This window comes from Buceros rhinoceros, unplaced genomic scaffold (genome assembly GCF_000710305.1).
Source record: "Buceros rhinoceros silvestris isolate BGI_N320 unplaced genomic scaffold, ASM71030v1 scaffold2580, whole genome shotgun sequence".
NCBI lineage: Eukaryota > Metazoa > Chordata > Aves > Bucerotiformes > Bucerotidae > Buceros > Buceros rhinoceros.
The window spans coordinates 59,219-82,473 of NW_010391090.1; the positions used below are offsets into that span (position 1 = coordinate 59,219).

The 23,255-nt window shown below is 38.2% G+C and overlaps 1 protein-coding gene across 2 annotated transcripts in view; it reads right to left on the minus strand.

Annotated features, from left to right (window-relative positions):
- Positions 1-23,255, minus strand: part of PAPD7 (PAP associated domain containing 7) — a 57,875-nt gene that overhangs the window by 34,342 nt on the left and 278 nt on the right. For both annotated transcript variants that reach the window (XM_010139955.1, XM_010139948.1), the window contains exons 2-7: positions 8,672-8,795; positions 6,690-6,736; positions 5,669-5,789; positions 4,004-4,111; positions 3,173-3,301; positions 1,930-2,143 (exon numbers count right to left, since the gene is read on the minus strand). In XM_010139955.1, coding sequence (XP_010138257.1) covers positions 1,930-2,143; positions 3,173-3,301; positions 4,004-4,111; positions 5,669-5,789; positions 6,690-6,736; positions 8,672-8,761 — 709 coding nt within the window. In that variant the 5' untranslated portion in view covers positions 8,762-8,795. The remainder of the gene's footprint in view (positions 1-1,929; positions 2,144-3,172; positions 3,302-4,003; positions 4,112-5,668; positions 5,790-6,689; positions 6,737-8,671; positions 8,796-23,255) is intronic.

Here is a 23,255-nt window from a genome sequence, read left to right on the forward strand (position 1 = left end):
CTCTTTCCCAAAATACTTGTTCTCATCTCCTCCACAGTACTGGCACTGGCCCTCATGGAGCTAGATGCTGAGGGGATCTAAGCACAGTCTGATTAAACAGAGATGATGCCTTGTCAACTAGGCAAGGACCTGAACCCTTGAAAAAGTTTTTTGTTCTGAGACACAGGCAGTAACAGAACTAAACTAATTAAAAGAATTACAGACTTTATCTACATAGACTTGACAGGTACTTTCAGATACTATAGGAATGTGTGATTGCCTAGATCTAACAAGGCTGTATCTATAAGATCCAATTCAAAGAGCCATTCTACATATTCTATATAATCTTCCTCCTAGTTCCATCAGGCTGAAGCTCTGTGGTGGATGCCAGAAAACATACCTATTGAACACATAGTGGTCAGTGAACTTCAAGTTATTGTCAGCTTTCCTTTCCCTTGTCAAAATACTCTCCTGTAAGAATTACATTATCTCAGCCCATATAGCCTCATCTTAAAATGTAATTCTTAACTCTGACAACCTATAACTATGTATCTTTCTTCTAATCTATAGTCCTTTGCTTCCGCAAGATTTACACTACAAGGAATAGTTCAGAGGCCCTCCTGGACTTGCAATTATTTTTGTTTTCCTCTCTGAAGAGTCAAAGAGAAGAATAAATTCCAAAGCACTATTAGCAGTGATTAAAACATTGGGCAGCACATGTAATTTCTTCTTTTGGTCCTCAGCAGATAGGAACAGAATTGGAGGACAGCAAAGGGTTTGAGTCTAAAGAAATGAGGCTCATACTGCTATCAAATGGGTTTTCAGGGAAGTTAGAACACAGCTACTGAAGTAAATCTCAATAACACAAACTGCAAAACCACATCTATGCCTGGTCAAGTGCAGGAGCCACGATGGGCACAAACTCAAGAGCTACCACATCAGAGATGTGGTTAGAAAAATGAGTATCTTAGTTTGCAACCTGTTCTAGAGAACTACGAACATTCAGCATATTGAGTATTTAGAAAGGTGCCAGACTTCAGCTCCTGATCCATGGTATTTGCTTTAAAAGTGCTGTACAGTCCACCCACAAGATGTGACAGTATGGAGTTTGAGTGCCAATTACATTCTAGAAATTAACTAATGCTGAAGTGCAAATTAACTGAAAATTGACTTTGTTAAAAAGCTGTTTGGAATTTCAGCTACTTTTGACAGTCTAAATAGACTCTAAAGTGAGTACACTATAAAGCTAGAAATTTTTTTTCCAGAAGCTCAGCCAAAATTAGTCTTGATTGCTCTGAAGATTACTGAACCAAAAGCAAATCTTAAGGAAAAAATATTTTAAGTTAGTTATTTTCAAAATTACATGCAACTGTAACTGGCATTCTCTAAAGGTCCCTGTGCAGCACGGAAGCCAGTTACGCAAATCACTCTCCAAACCTACTCCATAATACAACTGCTCCCTTGCTATACATTCATGGATATACATCCTGTATATCCAGCCTGTACTGCACCGCCCTGCAGGACACGCCCCAGATGAAGTGCCTTTCTTCCCCACATGGTACAACTTATCTGAAGTGTGACACCACAGGCTGTGGCAGGGAAACCTATACCTTCCATGCTCATTCTCTCACAATGAGCAATGGAGAGTTCCTACTAAAAAACCCTTCCAGTATTTCCTGGACCAATTTCTTTTGCTACCCCTCAGAACTGAGACTCTTATATACTCAGCACTGTTGGTGTGAAATCCAATTTACTCAGGCTATGAATCTTGAAAGACTTCATGTAGTTATTCCTAGACCATCTCCAGTAACTGCACCTTGACACCAGCAACGGTCTCTTTCCCATGCAGCTTCTTAACTCTTTTGACATACTTTAGGGATTCTAATGTAAGCTGTGAGAGCACAAGTTGAGCCAGAGCTCCAGAATATTCCAACAAAAGTACAATCTTACCAGGCAGGAGAGGATCTTCAATACATAGCATAGATGGTCTGTATCCATTAGTCATGACCTTCATGATTTCTTCTTTGGCAATATAGGCACCTCCATTTTTTATTCTAATACCAGTTTTCAAGTAGTTAAAATTCCTCCCATAGAGTTCAAAAAATTCTATCAGAAGCATTCCAAGGTTTTCATCAGCTCTTCTGGCATCAATTCTTGGATGCAGCTATGACATAGAACAGTTGATTACTAAAAATTCTTTTCAGACCATAACACAATGCAACAAAAAGATCTCATTTAAACAGCCGAGTATTATACCTTTATACAAATCTGAACTGAGTCATTAATTCCTCATGTTCTTAATAACCAAGAGGGGGCAGCACCTCAGCATCTGGAAGCCAAAGAATTCTTTCCTCCCTCTTCCACCAGCTTTTTGAGGATTAGTAAATTCTTTTCCCTAAGCCAAAACCAGTAAAGAAGTACTCCATACTACATTACGGTTTACTCAGTAACAGAATACCACCTTATTTTTCAAAGAAACTCCATCATTCTTAATATTTTTGGAAGCCGGGGAGGAATCTATTTACCCCAATTATATGTATAATTATATATTATATATGGTATGTAAAATCTACAGTAACTTTTCAACTAACCATTAACAGAAACAGAATATGTAGGGTTTTCCATTATCACAGCTGCTGAGAGACACTAACATACTTCACTCTTCTACAAAGCTTACTGTCACAAAAACATATTGGAAGAAGTTATAACTCATTAGTTATTTCATCAGTTACCTAAAATATCTGCCAGTTTAAGTATGTCAAAACCTAATCAACATAATTAAAAAACAGCTTGACTGACTTCGTAATTTTAATAAATACAGAAATGAGCTACTCTGCACATCCAGTGTCAATAGTCTAGGAAGCAACTGACTTAAACTGCGTCCTCGCAGATGTACGACATACCAGGCTGCCCAGGACAGTAGCATAATCCACATCACAGGCCCTGGTATAGAAAGCAATGCACAGACTCTATGCCACTCATAAGGCTCCTGCAGCCATTTCAGTTCACACAGTGAACTGAAGTTCCTGAGAGGTTTTAGAGGTCCATAGGAGGTGCCAATGATGAAAGGCCTAAAGCTGTAATAGTAAAGCTGTGCATTGCTAGGGGAGTCTAAAACAGCACCATAACAGGGGTTAAGTACAGAAAACAAAGTATTTTAATGAACACAGAAACAAATAAGGAACACACTTACCTGCAGGAAACTAATTGCCATTAAAATGAGGCTGTAAGAACTAATTCCACCAGTAAAAACTTCGTTCAAGTCCCTCTGAAGGAGGAACTGTTTTAATACTAAAATCAAGTAAGGCAGCAAAGAATATTTCTGCAAAGCAAAGTTAAGTCTTATCAATGACAACATTGCAAAACAAAGAAAGAACTACACAATCTCAACACAAGCAGATTCATCTTCTAATACAAAACTGTTATTCGGTAGCATGTTATAAAGTGTTTCCACAGTAAGAACTGAATAATTCTAGAAACAGATGAATAGACTTCAACTGTTATTTGATCAAAACAGCTTACATATAAAATTTATCCCCTCCCCAGGATTTTTATATCCCTCTTTGAATTCCAGTGTCAGTTACTGAAGTCAAAGCTGTCCATCTAAACAGTACTTTTACTGCAGAACATAAAAGTAAACTTGGTTTTAAGTACATAGCTACAGAAGAATCCGTTTTAGACACTGTTTAGCAAGACAAGTATTCATAATCAAGGATCACTCAAACTTGAGGTAAGCAAAATTTGAATAGACTTGCTTTAGAAGCAAAGTTTAATACCTATCTGCAGATCTAGATATGACTGTGGAAGTCCTTCCAGTGTACAGGTTTATCCACACATTACCTAATAGTCAAAGGCAACACTGACTAGATACCAATAGAACCTAAATTAAAATAACCATATTTAATTAGTATTAATGAAAATAGTCTTCAACAATAAGTTTTCAAAAGTCTTAAGCCATACCAAAATAGGTTGGCAACTAGCACATCTTTGGTAACTAACATAACATTGATTACATGGTTGATACCTTCATGTATTCCTTGATAAATCGAGCTGCCTTCACACCAGTTTCTACGTTAAAACTGATGTCAACTTTCACTTCTGTTTCCTGGTCAGTAAGTTTTATTATTGGTACCTGAAAAGATTAGAACAAGGTTTTATGAATCCCTGGAAATGCCAACACTGTTACTATTCTCCAGTTTACTCACTTAAGACACATGGATACGATCAGTCCAAATGAATACAATTATCAAGACAAAGTGTTTTTGAGAAAAGATAACAATCCTAACTTGACTGATAAGCAAACACTTTTTAATAAGGTTATTAAAAAAACTCAGGCATGTATGATCACATTACCTTATGATCACTCATGTACTCTCCCAAAGCTATCAGACATCTGCCTTCATAGCTGCAGTATCAGTGTTTTGTAAGAAAACTGCTTGCTTAATTCAGTGACACACTGATGTTAATAGGAGACATTCTACTCATAACCTGTGGGAACTGCATCCATCTGACCCAGCACTGCATCGTTCACTTACTAAACTGACAGAAGACTAGCCTAGCAGAAAAAAAAGCACTGTGTGTTGGTTTATCAAGCTGAACTGGTTCACTGCAGAGTCAAATGAGAGCCAGATGGATAAAAGCAAAGCAGAAGTAGCAATACTTCCTCTTCTGGCAGCAATAAATTACAGAACTACTGAATATGTGGTTCAGTCTCACACCACCACCTTGAAGGCTGTATCCTACAAAATCATCTTATAATCGTAACCTAAACTTCAGCTGGTAACACTTATTTTAAATCGACATCCTCACATATTTTGATCTGAAATTGAAAACAAAAGAGCAGAAGTACAGCATCATTTTACACCAACAAAGAAAACAAAGAAAGGCTAGTAAAATTGGTAAGCCTAGCCCAGCCATTTTATCACCTACTGGTACCACTGCTTCTGGAAATCCCACTCATTCTCAGGTAAACCAAAGATTACCAGGGCTACTGTTGTGTACTGCTACTCCAACAGAAGCCCCAGAAATCTTCTGAACCAAAAAGAGTCACCCTATTTCAGAGACCACAAAACTAACAGCTTGCTAATAGAAGTTTGGAATACTCTCCTTGGTCTCCTGGAGAACACACCACTTGCTCAGTAACAAAATTCTCATACTTTAAGTTTTCAGCATATTCAATATGACCTGTTAGGCTTACAAAGACAGATGCAACAGATAATACACATCAGTTTCACAAATGAATAAAAACTCTTAAGTAGCATGTTTTCAAAGGGAAAACCAAATGTTACAATTTGGAACACTTCACTATGCTATCAGAAACAAGACAACTTGAAAAATCGGGGTTTCAAGCTAGACAGCTCTAGTTACTGGCTCCCTGACCAAAAAAGTTCTCTTAAAGGTCAGTGGAAAAACTTGTTTTACCAATATTTTGCAAATACTAACTTTCAGATCTTTATTAACAACATAAGCAAAAACTATGTCCTTCTAGCAAATACAGTACACACAATCACCGTCGTCCATGTAAAAAACTGTGCTAAGCACACACAGATCATACTAAAATCTTGCAGAGAGCAAAATACTGTGCTTAAGACAGTATCATTTGCCTCATGAATTAAGAGCAGTATTTATCACCAACATCTTAAGAGGTCTGAAAGCTTTTCAGTTCAGTATTCAAAAGACTATTACTTACCGTAGCTTTATCAAGTACTTTAATGGAATATGGCTCAGCCACATTGTGTTTTCTTAGTGCTTGCTCCAGCAGCTGTAAAGGGGGCCGTTCCCATTTCCCAAAAACAACTAGATCAATATCACTAGATAAAAAGAACACAGCACAAGACCCATTAAGTCTAAAGCATAATTCTCCACCAACACAAATAGTAAACTTGGCATTCTACATATTACAAGTTAGTTCTTCAGGGTGACCATTTTTCAACTTTTAACCTAGGTTCCCAATAAGCTTTCTTTAGCAATTTTCGGTAAGAGATCGTCTAGTGTGCTTTAGGACTGAAAGCACAGTTTCTTTCTTCCAGTTCTCTGAGCTTCTCTCTTTTACCTTTCTTGCTCCCTCCTCTGTGACTTCCACAGCCTAATTTCATCTCACATCTACCCATGCTGACAGGCATGTCAATAGTCCAAACAATTTTTATCAGTGATTGTTATTCATCTGAAATTTCCAGTGCTTTCCTGTGAAAATTTAATTGATGTAAAGACAGCATTCTTTAAGTCTTACATAGGTTTTCCATATCCATCTATTGAACCATTAAGCAATATAAAACACTAAATTAAGACATCTTGCTCTCCAAAAAAATGGGAAAACACAGCTGTGATGACAATTCTGACTTTGCACAGCAACTTCACGGTAAGTGACACACTTCCAGTAATTCACCTTATTTAACAAAACACAATCTTTACACAGGACATACTAAATATTCGGTTTCACTGTATCTTGAAAACAAAGAGCCAAAGACGCAGACACAAGGAAGAGAAGATAATTAACCAAAGGGTCAGTAAGTACCTAGAGCAGTACAATATATCAAATACTTATCTCAAATCTGTAAGTTCAAAAGCTTTTCCCTTTGTCACATGGAACTTCAAGCAAAATTTTTTCTGGAAGTTTGATAGGTTTACGCATTCCAATCTAAACTCCCCTTTGAAATTTACCATTAACCTAAAAGAATGACAAGCTTTATATAAAGTAAATGATTACTTACCTAGTTGGTAGATAAAGCCCTGTACTAAAGCTGCCAAATATCTGGACCTGAAAAAAATCACATAGGTGAAATATCTTGTAATTATGAATGCTTCATTTTACTTTCACAAGAGATTCTTCTGGACTTGTTAAGGATATAGCCCAGTAAAAAAGTTACTGAACTTACTTCACTATGTACAGTATTAAGTTTGTACAAATACACTTTCTTATAGATTCAACTTTAAAGGAAATAGGCGTTTTTAACATTAAATGACTACCCATTCAGCCAGCAAGACAGCACAAACTTTGGAAGCAAGTCCTTTTCATTATTTATTCCCAGTCTACAGAAGTATAAGATCAGTTATGAATTTCCTTCCTTCCTGCTCCCTTCTTTCCTCATAGGATAGCTTTACCAAAATTGGAAGAGTTTACGGGAAACATTTTTCCCAAATCTTTAGGTTTAAAACTGTCGACGCAGAAGTCACGGACACTGCTACACGATCAATATGATCGGCAAATGCCAAAATTTATTCGCAAAACTACCTGATATTTATATTATAACTAATTAATTAGTATACGACAGCTTTACAACTATTGGTTATCACGCGGTGTTCACACGCTCATTACGTAATCTTTATAGATTAAGATTTGTTACTCGCCAGTGATCATGTACTCAGTCGTCACAAAGTCCAACCCTAAGACATGCCTGCAGAGGCTTTCCAGAGCTCCAGTAGAAATTAACATTGTATCTATCGCTTCCTTAGTTCAATACTTTAAACAATGCTTGCCTATGCTTTCAATAATACTAGTTTGCTCCATGACCTTGGCTCAGATTCTTGCCTTTCAGCAGTTTTAAACAAAAACCTTTGCAAACTGTAGTTTTGCTAACTTCAAGCAGGCCTGAGAACCAAAGTTCTGCTAACACTAATAAGCAGACTTTAGAATTATAGTTTTGCTAACTCCAAATAGGCCTCTGAGTTGACCATAACATGACCATTTTCCTCGAGAAATCCCACATAAAACAGCAAGTGCATCTAAATATGTAATTCCAATCAACGTGAATACTCCAGATTTTACTGTAAGAATGACTCTGAAATTGTGGTAAGGGTTTGTGTGTGGAAGAAAAGGCATGATGAGACATTCACAGCCCACACTGCTTTTAGTATGTTTCCAAAAAACACAACTGAGACATTCTTCCCCCTCTGATATGGCAGAGCACAATTTATGAGTTCACTTCTTCAAAGTGACCTATGAAAAAAAATGGGCACCACCATGCCACTTCAGTGTTTATAGCTGTTCCCACAAGCTAGAAAAATGTTATTACTATGGAAAATTGCAGGTGAGGATGAAGTAGATGAGTTTTACAGTATCTTCAGTTCAGTACTGTGGCTGTAGTCCTCATTCTTTGTCATGGAAGACTATAAAGTCACAGTGGTCTGAAACACTCTGGTTATCAGAAGGGTGATGCTAGAGATACATTTTGGATATATACAACTTCACTTGCAAGATAACTGAGGAAGTCAAGTCCAATTTTCCCACTAGAGCAGGGCAAAGTAATTACCTGAATGTCAAATTTGTGACGAGCACAAAAAAATCTGAGGTTTAACTGCCCTTTTGTAAAATATTCGTATTTACAGATATCCAGAGTCAGGACTCCTTGCACAAATGGATACACAGGTAGTTAGTCTCACTTTAACTTTCAAAATGAAGTTATTCAGATATAATCGATTTAACCTTGAACTTTAAGAAATGCACTTCTTAAAGTAGATAGTTCTTCACATGCCCAGTTCTCAAAACAAAAAAAAAATCTGTAGCCTTCATTAACCTGAAATCTAGGTTTTAAATATCCTCCACTACTACAACTGCCAAGTACTGCAAGAGCTGTGATAATAAGTTAACTGTCTTAAGTTCATTTCTAAAGCACAGAGATAGTGGCAAGGTTACGTAAACCTGCAGTAAACCTAAGTTTACTACAAGAAGCAAATCAACTTAAATTACACTCACATCAGCTGTAGGCCAAAGATCTTTGATAACTGTTTCTATTCTTTTCACCACTTCTCTTCTCATAGCTGCTTCTTCAGGACGAGGAGACATGAAGTCATAGAAGTCAATTATTTCTTCATGTAGTCTAAAGGAGAAAGTAGCATCAGCTAGAATGACAATTTAACCATCACAATAAATTTCAACAGGCCACAGGCTTTATTTAGCTAGTATCATAATTTAAGCAAAACCTTTCAAGTTGAATGTCACAACAATTAGGCACATTTCCATATGGGAAACTGGAGGGTTTGGGATCTGGGTTTTGGTACAGATACATTCACATTTTATTTTCATGTCAGCACCTCATAGTAACATAAACAACACCTACCTATCAGCCCTCCCCACATCACCTAAAAGCTAAAGACGTCAAAAGACACAGGACCCAAACACTAGTAGACATGAAGGGACACCTGTGGGAACTAGTGCCATGAGAGGGACCTGGACAAGCTGGAGAAGTGGGCCCATGTCAACCTCATGAGGTTCAACAAGGCCAAGTGCAAGGTCCTGCTCCTGGTTCAGGGCAATCCTTGATATGAATATAGGATGGGGGCTGATGCAACCGAGAGCAGCCCTGTGGAGAAGGACATGGTGGTACTGGCGGATGAAAGGCTGGACATGAGCTGACAATGTGTGCTCACAGCCCAGAAAGCCAACCGTGTCCTGGGCTGCATCAAAAGCAGCGTGGCCAGCAGAGCGAGGGAGGTGATCCTGTCACTCTACTCCACTCTGGTGAGACCCCACCTGGAGTACAGTGTCCAGCTCTGGAGTCCTCATCACAGGAAAGACATGGACCTGTTGGATGGGTCCAGAGGAGGCCACAAAAATGATCAGAGGGATGGAGCATCTCTGAGGACAGGCTTCCAGCTCTGGAGTCCTCATCACAAGGAGGACACAGACCTGTTGAAGAGGGTCCAGAGGAGGACCACAAAAATGATCAGAGGGATGGGAGCACCTCTGCTCTGAGGACAGGCTGAAAGGGTTGGGGTTGTTCAGCCTGGAGAAGAGAAGGCTTAAGGGGGATCTTACTGCAGCCTTCCAGTACTTTAAGAGGTGACAGTCTTTTTTAGCAGGGCTTTTTGTGATAGAACAAGAGATAATGGCTTTAAAGTAGAAGAGAGATTTTGACTAGAGATAAGAAAGAAATTTTTTCCAGTGAGGGTGGCAAAAACAATGGCACAGGTTTCCCAGAGAGGTAGTAGATGCCCCATCCCTGGAAACATTCAAGATCAGGTTGGATTGGGCTCTGAGCAACCTGATCTAGTTGAAGATGTCCCTGCTCACTGCAGGGGGGTTGGACTAGATAACTTTTAAAGGTCCCTTCTAAGCCAAAACATTCTATGATTCCACAATTTACTATCCTTCTTAGCGGCTCAGCAGTGAAGGTCAAATTAAACTCCTGATTCCCAAATATTTTCTTTAAAAAACAAAACAGTCTTAAAAACTACACAATGATCCAAATGTGAAGCAGCACCGGAACAACTAAAATATTCATGTAGGTTTATTATTCTGAGGGTTCTTACCCTCAGAATGTGTATGTGGAAGTTTACAAAGTTGGAAACAGGGCACTGCCATTAATGAGTTTTTGTAGAGGGCAATAAAAGGGACATTTGAATATTGCCTGATGTGAAAATGCCCACGTTGACAAAGGAGGATCCTTTATTAGCCTTCTATTACCCATTCATTCATCTAGTGAGTGACCTTCCTACTGAACTACAAAGTGAGAGATGTTAAATGTATTCACAGGTGTAAAGTACATTAATACTAGTGTTACATGAGGAGTTCTGACACTGGATCTTTATGTGTACTATCGAACACTCACTGCCAAATCTGAAAGATCAGTTTGTGTTTTCAGGTGAATGCCATGTTTGCTTTCAATGGAAAAGCATCAAGCCATGGCAAATAAAAACAAAAAACTACAAATAACTACTGCTCCCATTTTACAAAAACATCTTTTTGATGTTGACATATTCCTAAACTTCCTCCAGTCCAAGAAACTTGCCTGCACATTACAGTGAAATCCAAATACTGTCCTAAACCCAGAGATTCAATTCTTAGTTAACGTACTTACATATTTATCCTTCCAAAAGGAAAATTTTATACATCTGTAACAGAACTCTTAACTCCTCCCCTGAAACTTTTGCAACTCATTTTACTAGGGAATTCCCACTGTAACAGATAGCCTCCAACAGACCACATGCCTAATTTTTAAATTTCAGGATTCCTTTCCATACACAGAGATTCTAGGAGCAAAGAACAAAGATACTTCTAAAAAACAGACACTTAGGATTACTGATTGCTCTTTATCTTAAACTGGGCCTGGATCCATAATTGAACATTTAAGTACACAGACTTACCAAGTAAACTTTTCAGTTTGCTGATGAATCTACTTGATTTCAAAACTTCAGAGCAAGACAGAAAATACAAACATGTTCTTGTTCTTAGCAAATATGGGGGGGAGGGGGGTTTCCCCTTTTCAAGATGAGATCAGTGAAGAAAACACTTGAATACACCTAACAGCAGTGAGGCCAAACTAAAGACTTCCCATTATCCTGCTTTTAAAAATCAGCAGTAGTCAGTTACAGGGTGAAAGCAAGAAAAGACAAAGCAGTTATCCAACTCCCTCACAGCAACCCTTCCAAGACTCCAGCAATTTCATTTTGCATACTTTTGGGGTAGATCCCAACCATAATGTGTACTAGCTCAAAGGACTTTTCTTCCATTGGTTTTTCAAGGTCCTTTTAGTCCATTCAAGCTTTTCTGATTCATGTCATTCTATGAGAATTTAAGTACGCATTAGAACAAAGAAGTGCTTTATTTTCAACTGTTGCCTGTTGATGATTTTATCTAATGCTCTTTCTTGGGGGAATAAAATTATTACCAGCAGTTCATCTCCAAATGTAACACTTCTCAGGCTTTCAATTCATATCCACTTGCCTCTATCCACCAGCTTTTTACAAGCTAACAACCCTCCCCTTACACAAGAGCAGGTCCAGTGTTTGATCACTGCTAACTTTCAGATTGTTTTCAGCTGTACCGTGTTTTCTGACAAGCATCCAGAAATACACAGAGTCAGTATGTAATTACCCCATTCAGTCCATGACACACCTGTTTCTATTTTATTGTCCATATCTTTGCAAAAATTGCTGCTAACTGTTATTGAGGGTAATCTGAGCATACAGTTGCTCCTTAAAAGAAACAATTATGAAGGAGTTTCAAGGTGTTTTCTAAACAACCACCAATACAATGCCTGTCCACTGGCTATACTCAGCTTGCATTATTTTTCTTCAGATTTATGATACTATATATACAAGAATTTAATTTTATCAGCAATTTTATAACCTAATAAGCAATGAATTCCCACTGCAACTGTCTCCAGCCAGCTCTAGCTCTCTATTATCCTTTCTATCCTTTTCTCATTCATTTCTTCCCTTCAGGCATTTAAGAATATATCAAAGCAATGGAGTCTTGAGTAATTCCACTGGTAATCTTCCCTTATTATAAAGTAAATGATTTATTCTTTCCTTTGGTTACTTCTAAGCAGTTAACCCATAAAAGACAGAAAACTTGTGGCTGTTCCATTTTTACAAAGTCTTCAAAAAAGAATGAGAAAAATTCTTCTGGAAGAATTCCAATAGTTCTGTGCTGACTGACCCCATGAGTAAGGATTAACAATGAATCCTTCAAGGAAGTAAGACCTGTGAGAGAAAACCACCTTTATTGAAGACCTTTATGTTTACTCGCGTAAGTAAGATCTGTTTTGTTACAGCATCAACTCCATTCAACCACTCCAAGAGATCCTGACATGCCTAAAAAACCATTTATATTATCCATCCCATATCAGGGAAGGAAGAGAATAAAAGGCATCTCAGTTCCCCTACACACTGCAGCCTCTACCATATACAGCATCGTTTTTCAAAAGCAGCCCCTAGAGTGCCAGCAAGGACAAAAAACAGCAAGCACACAAGCTCTCTTTCACTTCAGTGCCCCACTGAGCTTCTGTTCAGACAATTAACATTATCACAATTCTTAATCATACCACAAAAAGACTCAAAAGAATACCACCCATCACTAGTCTACATTTCCTTCCCTAATCTCCTAAGTCAACGTCGTATTTTCTGCCTTGCACTAGGAAGACAGCACTTCATTTAATGCTTCAGTTTACAAAGGACAAGAGCTAGCAAAACTCGTTTAAAGCTCAAACCATATGCTGTGGTTTCATGATTAAGTTCCTCTGGAATTTTTCAGCATATACCACCAGACACAGCTGTACAACAGTTATCATTCTGTTGATGGATTTAAATGCTCCTTACTGAGCTGCCTGGAGTCACAGAAAGTTCTGGTGAGAGTTCTGGTCATAAGTCTCTTAAGCCCTTCTCTGACAAAAAAAACAATGCAACTAGTTCACTTAGTTTTTACTACATGATCTGACTTCTCGTGAGTGCCCTTTCACATCTATGGGCCTTAGTGACTGGCAAATTTCTTGCTCGCAATTTGCAAAACCAGTAAACCAGTTCTCAAACCATCTGTCTTAATAGACTTTTATTTTTCTTTTTTGCTCTTTCCAGTTTTCCTTAATTCAACAGCTTCTACTTCTCAGACATCATCTTCCTGGTCTGAATCCTTCTAGATAAGAATCAATGCTATCTTCACAGCCAGCATATGACAACATGACCATCTTCACACAGCATTTTCAAGCTTTTTGCTCCTTCAGCTTCCTCCTGAAAGCTTCTCAAAACTGGGATGCTTTTTTAAAATGTACTGTTATAGTTCATTTTTCAAACATCTTTGTTCAAACAAGATTACTGGAACACAGTTACAGAAAAGCAGCTCTGGCATACATAAAACAGATGCTGTATGCTGCTCAGGACTAATCTCAGAGTAACTTCTCTACTAGTTGAAAGAGTAACTTGGTATCTGAACAAACAGATCACAAAGGGATATTTACCCAGCTGTCACAGGGATAGTTTTTAGTTAAGTATTTTGCCCATGTAGCCTCTACAACCTTCATAAGCACTTGTTACTTCCTAAGTCAGGACTGTGACAGTATCTTAATCACTAGGAACAGAATTAAAATTTGCAGCCCATGAGGTACATGCAGATAAGTTACAACTTCTTTAAAAAACAGAACTTCCTTCAACATGTAGCATGAGTCAATTTTCTCAATCTCCTTCTGGCTTCTTAAAGAATTTTAGCTCCAGCAGCATCCCAGTACCTAGCTATCTTCCATCACATTTTAAGATGCTTATTATACTACCTTCCTAGCAAAGACAGGCATTTTAACTGACTTTTTCACAAGGCAGTTTCACTATATTTATAGGAACACTGGGAACAAAACTTGTTGGTGAGATGTAACTTTTTAGTGACATGTAACTGTACTCTCAATACAAGGTGGAAAAGATCAGAATGTAGGGATGCAGAAGAGGCTACTTGTACTTGCTACACTATTCAGCTTGTTAATTTTAACAGCCTGGAGGAACCTACTGTTTAATAATGCTATTACGGCTAAGCACAGTAAAAATCTGCTGCTTACAGGCTGAACTATGCTACAGAATTGACACCTTCTGTTTCCCAAAAATTTATTCTTTTCACTGTTTTAGCAAAGGCAGACACGCTTCTAGTCTTCCCATTAAAATAATACTCAGGAGACATTCTCAGTCTTTAATAATGCTTTTCCTTAAAGGCAGGTGCCTAAGAAAGGAGATCATTTACTGTATTGACAACTATTATATATAACATTGACTCATTACCTCAAAGGCTAACTTCAATTTAGTGAAATTAAATTCTCAAACAGCATCAACAAACTAGAGGGTGAATGAAAAGCTACCAAAACTTTGTTCCCTCAAGCAAGCACCCTGTTTCTTTTCAACATCATGTGTACACTACTAAGTACATTAATATATTCTAAAGGAACAGACAGAAACATGACTTCATTATTTACATGGAACAACTAATTCTTTTTTAAAAACACTCATTCGACTAAGCAAAGAATATTTTTCTAATGGAAAAGTCTAATAAATCAGCCAAGAATCCTTATAAAAGGAAAGAATAGGTGTCACAGTTAAAGCACGTGGGTGTAACAGTAGGGGCAGGTAGGAAAGTGAGGTGAAGAAAAGGGGAGGCATAGGCAACATTTCAGCAGAAGCTTTGTTGAAGTAAAGGTTACAAATAATAGCATACATTCTTTCAATGACGAACTCCAAAACATGCCTGAGGACTTTGCTGTCTCAAGATGAAACGGTGAAAGGCCCAGCAGTCACTGTGCGTATTTCAGAAATCTGTTGAACTATACCTTCATCTACAACTACTGCAAAGCACATACGCACTATCATGGAAATCCAGGATGAATCCTACACAACAATCAAATGTATTAAAAAATTGAAATCAGTGTTACAGTCTAAAACTTGGGAACAGTTTAGTGAAATGAAGAATATAATGAGACTGAAAACAACAGGACATTCTGAGATACAGATTTTTCCAATATGATCTAAAGTTAAGACATCTGTGAAAGTAGCAAAAACAGAACTATGACCAAGACACGTATTTAGAATTCTTTTCTTCTCACTCCCCTCACAACACTCATCAGGTTCCTTTCTCTTTTTATACTAGTCCTCCTCACTTCCAGTAACCCTCAGGTAATAGTATTCTATGCCCGATGCAATGTTCTAGGCTTAGAGATGAGAGAAACTATGAAAACATAATGGTACATTCACAGACTGTACTGTCACACCAGATCCATCTTATATTACTATGTAATTCAGGCAGCAATTATCTTTGTCACTGTAACTCTATGGAAGGCAGCAAACTCAAAGACTAGCAGAGGAAAAAATCTCAACCATATAGAACTTAGGAATCAGACCTATGAAATGTTTTACGGGTAAATGCTCTAAATACTAAACTCAAGTAAGAATCAAACTTACTTTGCAAGTTAGCTACTAAGGAGAATACAGAAGAAAAAAGTGTTCTGTAGATGAGAACAAAAATGAAGAACGAAGTTTATAAAATATATTGTACCTTTTCCACAAGAGACTGTGGTGTTCTTATTTCCTGTTTAAGCTTTCTCTTTGCCTACATTCTTCAAGTCAGAGCCAGTCTTAATTTTAGATGGAGTTTCTCGCTAATTAAATTTTACCTCTTAGGAGCATTTTAATAGTTCATGCTCTCAAGAAACTAAGCTTGTTGAACCGATTTACACTGCAAATTTCCAGACTTAAGTAACAGAACTTGTTTGCATTTTTGAAGAGAAATGAAATCAAAAGCTAATCTATTTTTGCAAAGTATGTCAATCCAGTAAAACTCAACCAATTACCTTATAAGTGGCTGGATGTACTTCAAAAAAGCCGCATTATAGAAACCTAGAAAAGAAACTGATATATACCTCCATGGCAAAATAAATCTGCTACCTAGCTTCTGAACAGCTGTACCTTACTCCTGACAGGTTGCTGGACACCACAACACCAAGAAAGCATCCCGTAATTATTTTGTTGCATCAGTGAAGGAGCACACCATATGTTAAACCTTGGAACTGAATCGGCAAGCTCACTATGCCAACAAATAGAACGGCTAAACACTGAAATTCCTGTCTTAATACTATTCTTTCCAAGTGCCCAAAGATAGCAAGTGATAACTTCCAAGGCAAGCCAGCAAGGCTGCAACAGCAGAGATATTAGCAATGACAGAGTAATTATGCCCATGTAGATCAGGTATACATTACATCAGGTTAGCCACTGAAACCTCTAAGCGGAGAAGCGACTCTTGACGTAATCTCGATCAACAAAGTCTAATTCAAAATATATCCATCAAAGCACCACTAGCAGCGAACCCTGCATATTCAAAGTCAGTACCTCTGCAAGGCAACAAAAGCTAGAAAAGCCTTTTCTGGATGTAAGTACTGCTGCAGTTCATCATATAAAAGAGGAAACTTCTTAATTTAGGAATCTCAACTAAAAGAATAAGGTATTTCAGAGATTAAAGATACCACACTGATTGTTTAGCAAAAATGTGCATTACTAATGAGATTTTAGGAAAAGGAGCTTCTACTACCTTATCACAGAAGATGTCTTCAGAAGTCCTGAAGTCATGTACAAAGCAGGAAAAGAGGATTGGAAGATTAAAGATTATCAAAAAGGATTACGAGGAACAACTTAATGAGGTGCAAACCTACATTTGAAAAGGATAAACTAGCTCATGAGTCTAAAAACCTGCTTCTGTTAAGTGAATTAAGTGATCAGAACAGAGAAAGTTAAGTGATCACATTGCATGACAAGTAGAGAAGCCAGTAATTTAATTTTTTTTTCTATCAGAGGTTTCCCTGATCCCTGACTATACAGGGAGCATCAGTCTCAAACCTACTTTTGAGTAGAAAATACTCCACAGCAAAATCTATTTCTCATAATTTGTTATTCACCAAAAGCATCACTCTTGATACCGCATTTGTATCAGAAGAACATTAGGCAGAAAATTTTTTTAATTTAAAAAACATTAGTTTTGATATAGTCAAGCTACTCAAAAGCAGAATCAGTGCAACACATTAATAATTATGACTGTATCAAGATGTCAGCATAGCTTTCATAAGTAGTAGTGTTGTAAAGAGATCCATTAGGAATTATTTGCAAGAATCAGCAAACCACAAAGGAAATCCTGCTATCTACTCGGATTTCCAAACCACATTTAATAACAGTCCCACATGTCCTAACAAAAAATTAAAAAGAAACTAAGCTGACAAGGGATGAGAAGGTAGATCTTCATGTAGATAAAGAACTTTTTTTTAAACAGAAAACAGGCAGCTGTTAAATCTTAGCTTCCATATTCAAGGAAGATCACTAGTGAAGCCCCGAAGTGCCCTATGCTAGTCCACAATCTCCTAAGTGATCTGGGAAGACAAAATCTGTACAACAGAGAAGTCTGAGGCTGAAAGGTTATCTACAATAAGACGGCTCAAGAACTGCAGATGGACAGACATTTAAATACAGACTGCACAGTCAAGTACCAGGAAGAATTGAAGATAGGATAAGATAGGATAAACATAAGCAAGAGGCAAGAGTATCTTTGCAAATATCTTTACAAAGATATGAGGGATTCTGCACCAGCTCTAAACACTGAGAATCAAGATCATGAAATGAGAACTCTGTTTAAAAGTCTGTTTGATGCTCCGTGGCCAAGAGCAGGCAAGTCCTATGTCAGTTATCAGGAAACAAAGTACAAGATAGAACAAGATAGCTGAGATGCAGGAATACAGTGACACAATCACACACCAGACTGGTTCATCCAAGTCCCAAAGATACAATAGAAGTGTAAAGCACATAGAGGTGATAAACATCTACAGGCAGGAAACAGTTTCAATAGAAGGAATGATTAAATAGACTAGAAAACAGGTAACGGTCAGATAGATGATTCAACTTTTCCCTTCCCTCTTTCAAGTCAGCTGCAAAGAGTACTTATGGATTGCCTCAATGCACAGATTTGTGGCTGGCAGCAACTACAACCCCAGTGACAGTCTCAAAAACAAAATGGACCTTTACATAATGCATAGCTTAACTGAGGAATGCCTCGCCACAGGACACTGCCAATCCCAGCTCATACCAGCTCAAGAGGAGATGAGACAAATTCATACATAAAATCCACAGTAAGTTTCACAATGCACTGTCTGTAGCCCAGGTAGACCAAGAACCACAGATCATTTAAATCTAAGAGATTATTCCAAGAAATATCACCACAGGCTTATGCTGATAATATTCTCCTCCCAGCACTTGGCATTGGCCTCTGATTGCCTCAGCCAGTACAGCTGTTTATGTTTGCAGCACCAGTTATCCCTAATGCCAAAGCCTAACAACTGTGAAAAGCATCATGAAGCCAACATCAGGATTTAACTGCTCCAAACACGTCCCATTCTCCTTTACACACAGATGTCACGCAAAGCCTTCTCATGTTTTACTACTGTACATCTGCCTTTCAGACCTCTAGTACTATGTTCTCTCTCGAGTCTACTACTGCCAAAATAGTCCTTTCATTCCATTACCAAAAGCAGTTTAACTCTATGTTAGGTACACACTCTGCAGAAAAATTTTCAGCTTTACCTACTCCAATTTAGTCAGCCACAAAAAAAGAGATGTACTGTTCTTCTGACAATTCGTTCAGCAGCTATTCTTGAACTCTTGCATACCAGCCTCCAGGCATAAAAATGATTAGTTCGACCTCAAGTCTTTCTTCAGAAATTTACTACAACTAACATAAAACTACTCCCACCCTCCTCCTTCCATACTACAGTACATACTGTCTAGTTCTGCCCTGATCCCAAAGACAGATGAAACAAAAACTGAGAGTACATTGCTAGCATTGCCTTCCTCTTACATTAAGACCCTCACTACAGGTATCCACCTAACACTGTAGATAACAGACAATAATGACTTAACAGTACTGTGGATGAGGCATAGCCCACTGTGTTGATTCTTTATCAGAAGGTATTAGGGCAAGGCAGTACTGTTAAGCACAGGGAATAGTTAGAACATCACCCTTGGGAATTCCTGAAAGACCTTACAACTGCTGGACACCCCAGTGCACACAGTAAATGCTTCAGAGGGTTTCCAAAGCCTGCATTTTTCGGCTCAGCCAAATTTTGTAAGAAAATAGAATTTGCAAAAGATGCTGACAACATGGCATCCCTTCATTCATTTGCATTATCCAGCTCTGACAGCAGCATAATAAGAAGCAAGGTTGACAAACATGGAATTAGAACCATGGAAGGTCTTGAATGCAATGTATTTTTAATAGTGCATTGCACAACCCCCAGTAATTAAGTTTATCTTGGTCACCAAAGTTCAGCAATATACCACAACAGCAAAAAAACCCACAGTAAAGACAGGAATTAGAAATATTTCAGCATATAGGTGAAGAAATAAACAAAAAACTAATATAGACTTGTATATAGTAACACCACCACATCTGAGTAGCTACAGAAATTAATTTCTAGACATAACTTTTGGTACACAGTATCCTTCAGCTGCAAACTGGTGAACACTGAAGCAAGTCTCCTGGGGAAGCATCATCATAAGCTTACCTAACTCTCCCCAGGTATCTGCTGTAGTCACCACGTAATGCTGAAGCTGAAAAAATCCTCCTTCAGCCTAAGCAAATATGGAGAGGTTTGCACTCTTGTGCTCTATGGTAGAACTTCTGTGATATTATCAAGAGATGGTTAAATACAGGAGGTATGGAGGGGGAAAAAATGAATGCACTAGGTGAATCAGATGCTACACAGTGCTAATACAGCCAGGCAGAGCACCACTGCAACGTATCATAACGCTTCTGATGTCCACATTAACCCTCTACAAGCCAGTTCTGTTGTTTCTGCACAGCACTGTAACGCAACGTGGCATATCCGCTCAGATTTCATCACTAATCTCATTCAACATCTACAATTAATCTGCATACCTAGTTGAAAGTATTAAGCAAAATAGGCTTCTATTGTTTAAAAATGCCTTAATTCTTTAAATTCATATCAAGAAGCAGAATAACTAAGCCAGTTATTTTACACTATCCCTAAGCTATTAGCTGCATCGTCAGAGAAAGTGCCCTATTATCTGCAATAATAAGCAATGCAACCTAGTAGCAGAGTCCTTAGTAAAAAGGTCAAAATAGCCCAATTCCATACATTGAAATAAAATTCCGTCACTTTTTAAGTCTCTGGGTGATTAGTCAGATATATTTAAACTACTGACTTTACAGAAACAGAAGGTGATGTAGAAAGAAGACAGACCAGACCCTAAGATGCTAGATGTAGTTTAAAACCACTGGAGAGGACACTTTACAGCAGCAAGAAACCACATGTAGTTCTGAACAGTTACAAGTCTGAGCTAGTCTCATAATAAAGAACACCTATCTGTATCACATCTGAAACCAACCATTGTGCCATCTGTACTCCTAACCTAAACCCAAGCACTTAAAAATTTAAACTGTTGCTATATTAATCACTCTGTTAACTCACTGGAAAAAAGTACATCTTCGTTCTCCTCACCCCTTACCTTCCAAAAATCTGGAAAAAGATGACACAGGTCCATCTAGGGCAACCTAATCAAGCATGGCTACTGACATTTGTGTTTTACGATAGGGAGAATTTCCTTCACAACACAATTTTGCATACTGCTGTCAGAAGGTGGTAAAAGCAAAAGGTATGAGTCTACTGGAAAAAAAGAATGCTGTACATAAGCCAGAGCAAAAGACCCTTTACAACATAAAGCATTCCTAAACACCACCACACCTACCATCACAGAGCCACCAAATATAATCTATTTGATAAAAAACAGCGATGACCTGCACTGCTACAGACCATGGAAATGATGCTTCAAGACTGGGCTGACAGTTTCAAGTTACACCAGGCACCAAATCAGGAACATAAAGGATCCAGAAGAAACTTCTGTAGAGACCTGTTCCTAGCCCAGTTTTTTTAGTAAGTTTTTATCTGAACAGCCAAATAATACACCAGCTTCGCTTCAGGAGAATTAAGTTTAACTCACTAGCAGTCAGGAATTACTGCAGAAAATTGACACCTAGAGCCACTCCATCAGTGGCAATATTTTTGTTATTTCAACCACATAAGTACTTCATAAAAAATTTAACACCAAAGACAAAACTGTTTTAAAATACAGAGTTATCCATAATTCACCTTTGGTAACAGAAGTTTAAGGTAAAACTGCTTTTCAGATTTAAACCTATGGTTTCAACTTCTATGCTCTCCTTCAGCACTAGATGGATGGAACTATGGAATCACACATACTGTAGTTACTGGTGTCCCTCTCTCACTGTTGTAATACAAATCCTTGACAGAAGATCAGGAAACGCAGCTTCCACTTTTGAAGTATTTAGCAAAAAACTTGTCATTAACACAAAGAACAACTTGTATTATGGAACTGAAACGAGCAACTGAAACAGCTAAGCAATTTTCTTGTGTGTGGATTCTCTATGAACTTATACTTGAAAAGTGGCATAATCTTCATTAAAGAAAAGCCAACAGAAAACAAAAGTGCAGAAGATGAAAGATAATGATACACGATTGGCATTCATGTGCTGCCTAACAGCTAAGAAGACAGACAGCAGCACCTGTCTGGATTCAATTCCCAGGTTTGCCATCGACCTGCTTGGTGACCTCAGGCAACTCCTTCATGCACCTACCTGGATATCTACTTCAGTGCCCCTGACTTGTCTTACACAGACAAATTGCTAACTCAGTCTTCTACTGCATCTCTACAGAAATAAAGAAATTCAGACTATTTTTAAGATACTACTGGAATTTTACATATAATCTTATTAGTACAGAGCCCAAAGCTCCTAGCATACGACACCTCTGAAATATCCAAATCTTAGCTTCTTGTAAGCAATTTTCAGTGTCAGTTTGGAATTAGAAGTTAAATTAAAAAGCAATAGTCACAAGTCTTGTCATCCCCAGGAGAGGCTATGGTTTGCAAAAACAGAACTTTAAAAACATCTTTTAATACTTCTGGATAACTTTAACATACTGAACATGTGAGAGTACCAGCCAAAAAGAAAAGGAAGTTAAATCTCTCACTTAAGCTTCTCCAGCTCTGAAAGAGTGCTATCATTATTTATTTCCCTCTACAAACATGCTGTGACTTTACTCCACGGGCATTCAAAGGTCTTGAATTTTAGGAGTTCCAAGAAACTATTTTTGAAAAGGCATCAGAAATCTGCTATGGTCAATCAATGCAGCTAGCACTTTTTACATTAAAAAAATAACCTTAACATTAGAAAGCAACACCTCTCCTTGACTGAGTGCAATTTGATAGCTGAAATACAGAAAACTTAAGGAGCACCTCAGAGGCGGTTTGTTCAAGTTCAGTCCCTTCTACACATCAATCAGATCAAACTGAATACTTGGCTTTACTAACTAGCCACTTATATGAGAAAGTTATGGTCACAGAACAGGGTAAACTCCCTAAGTGTTCTCTTTAGAAAACTGAGATTTCAGTTCAGATATTGACTGGCTCAATCTATTCTAGACCTAGAACATTTCCTTCAAAAACATTCTAAGACTACACTGGCTTTCATTTTTATTTCAGGGAGAATTGGGCACTTCCCTTTGAATTCATGTTCCTAACACTCCCCAAAACAGTCTGCTACAGCCTAAGCAGAGGCATATAAAAATTTGCGCAAGGGTTTTCTTTGAGCTCCTTTGAACTGAACCCTTCCACTTCCCCATTACAATCTGAATTGACCTCTAGGAGCTCTGACAAATAGCCCTCACCCATCTTTGTTTAAATTATTGTAGGTGCTATTTGATAACAGCTTGACAACTTCACCTCTCAACTCACCACAAGGAAAGGCCTATCCCCCTGTATCTATGGGTTCCCAGGCCCTGCCTGCATCGCTGCCTCGGCCAGGAGCCACCCAGCTACCACACACCAAGGTGATTTACAAAAGACACGGTTTTGTGCCCCGCCATCCAGTATCATCAACCTCGTTGCCGCAGACGACTCCAGAGCAGTTTGCGGGACCCCAATCCACCCGCCCCCGTGCCCGGAGGAGCCGCAGCAGAGAA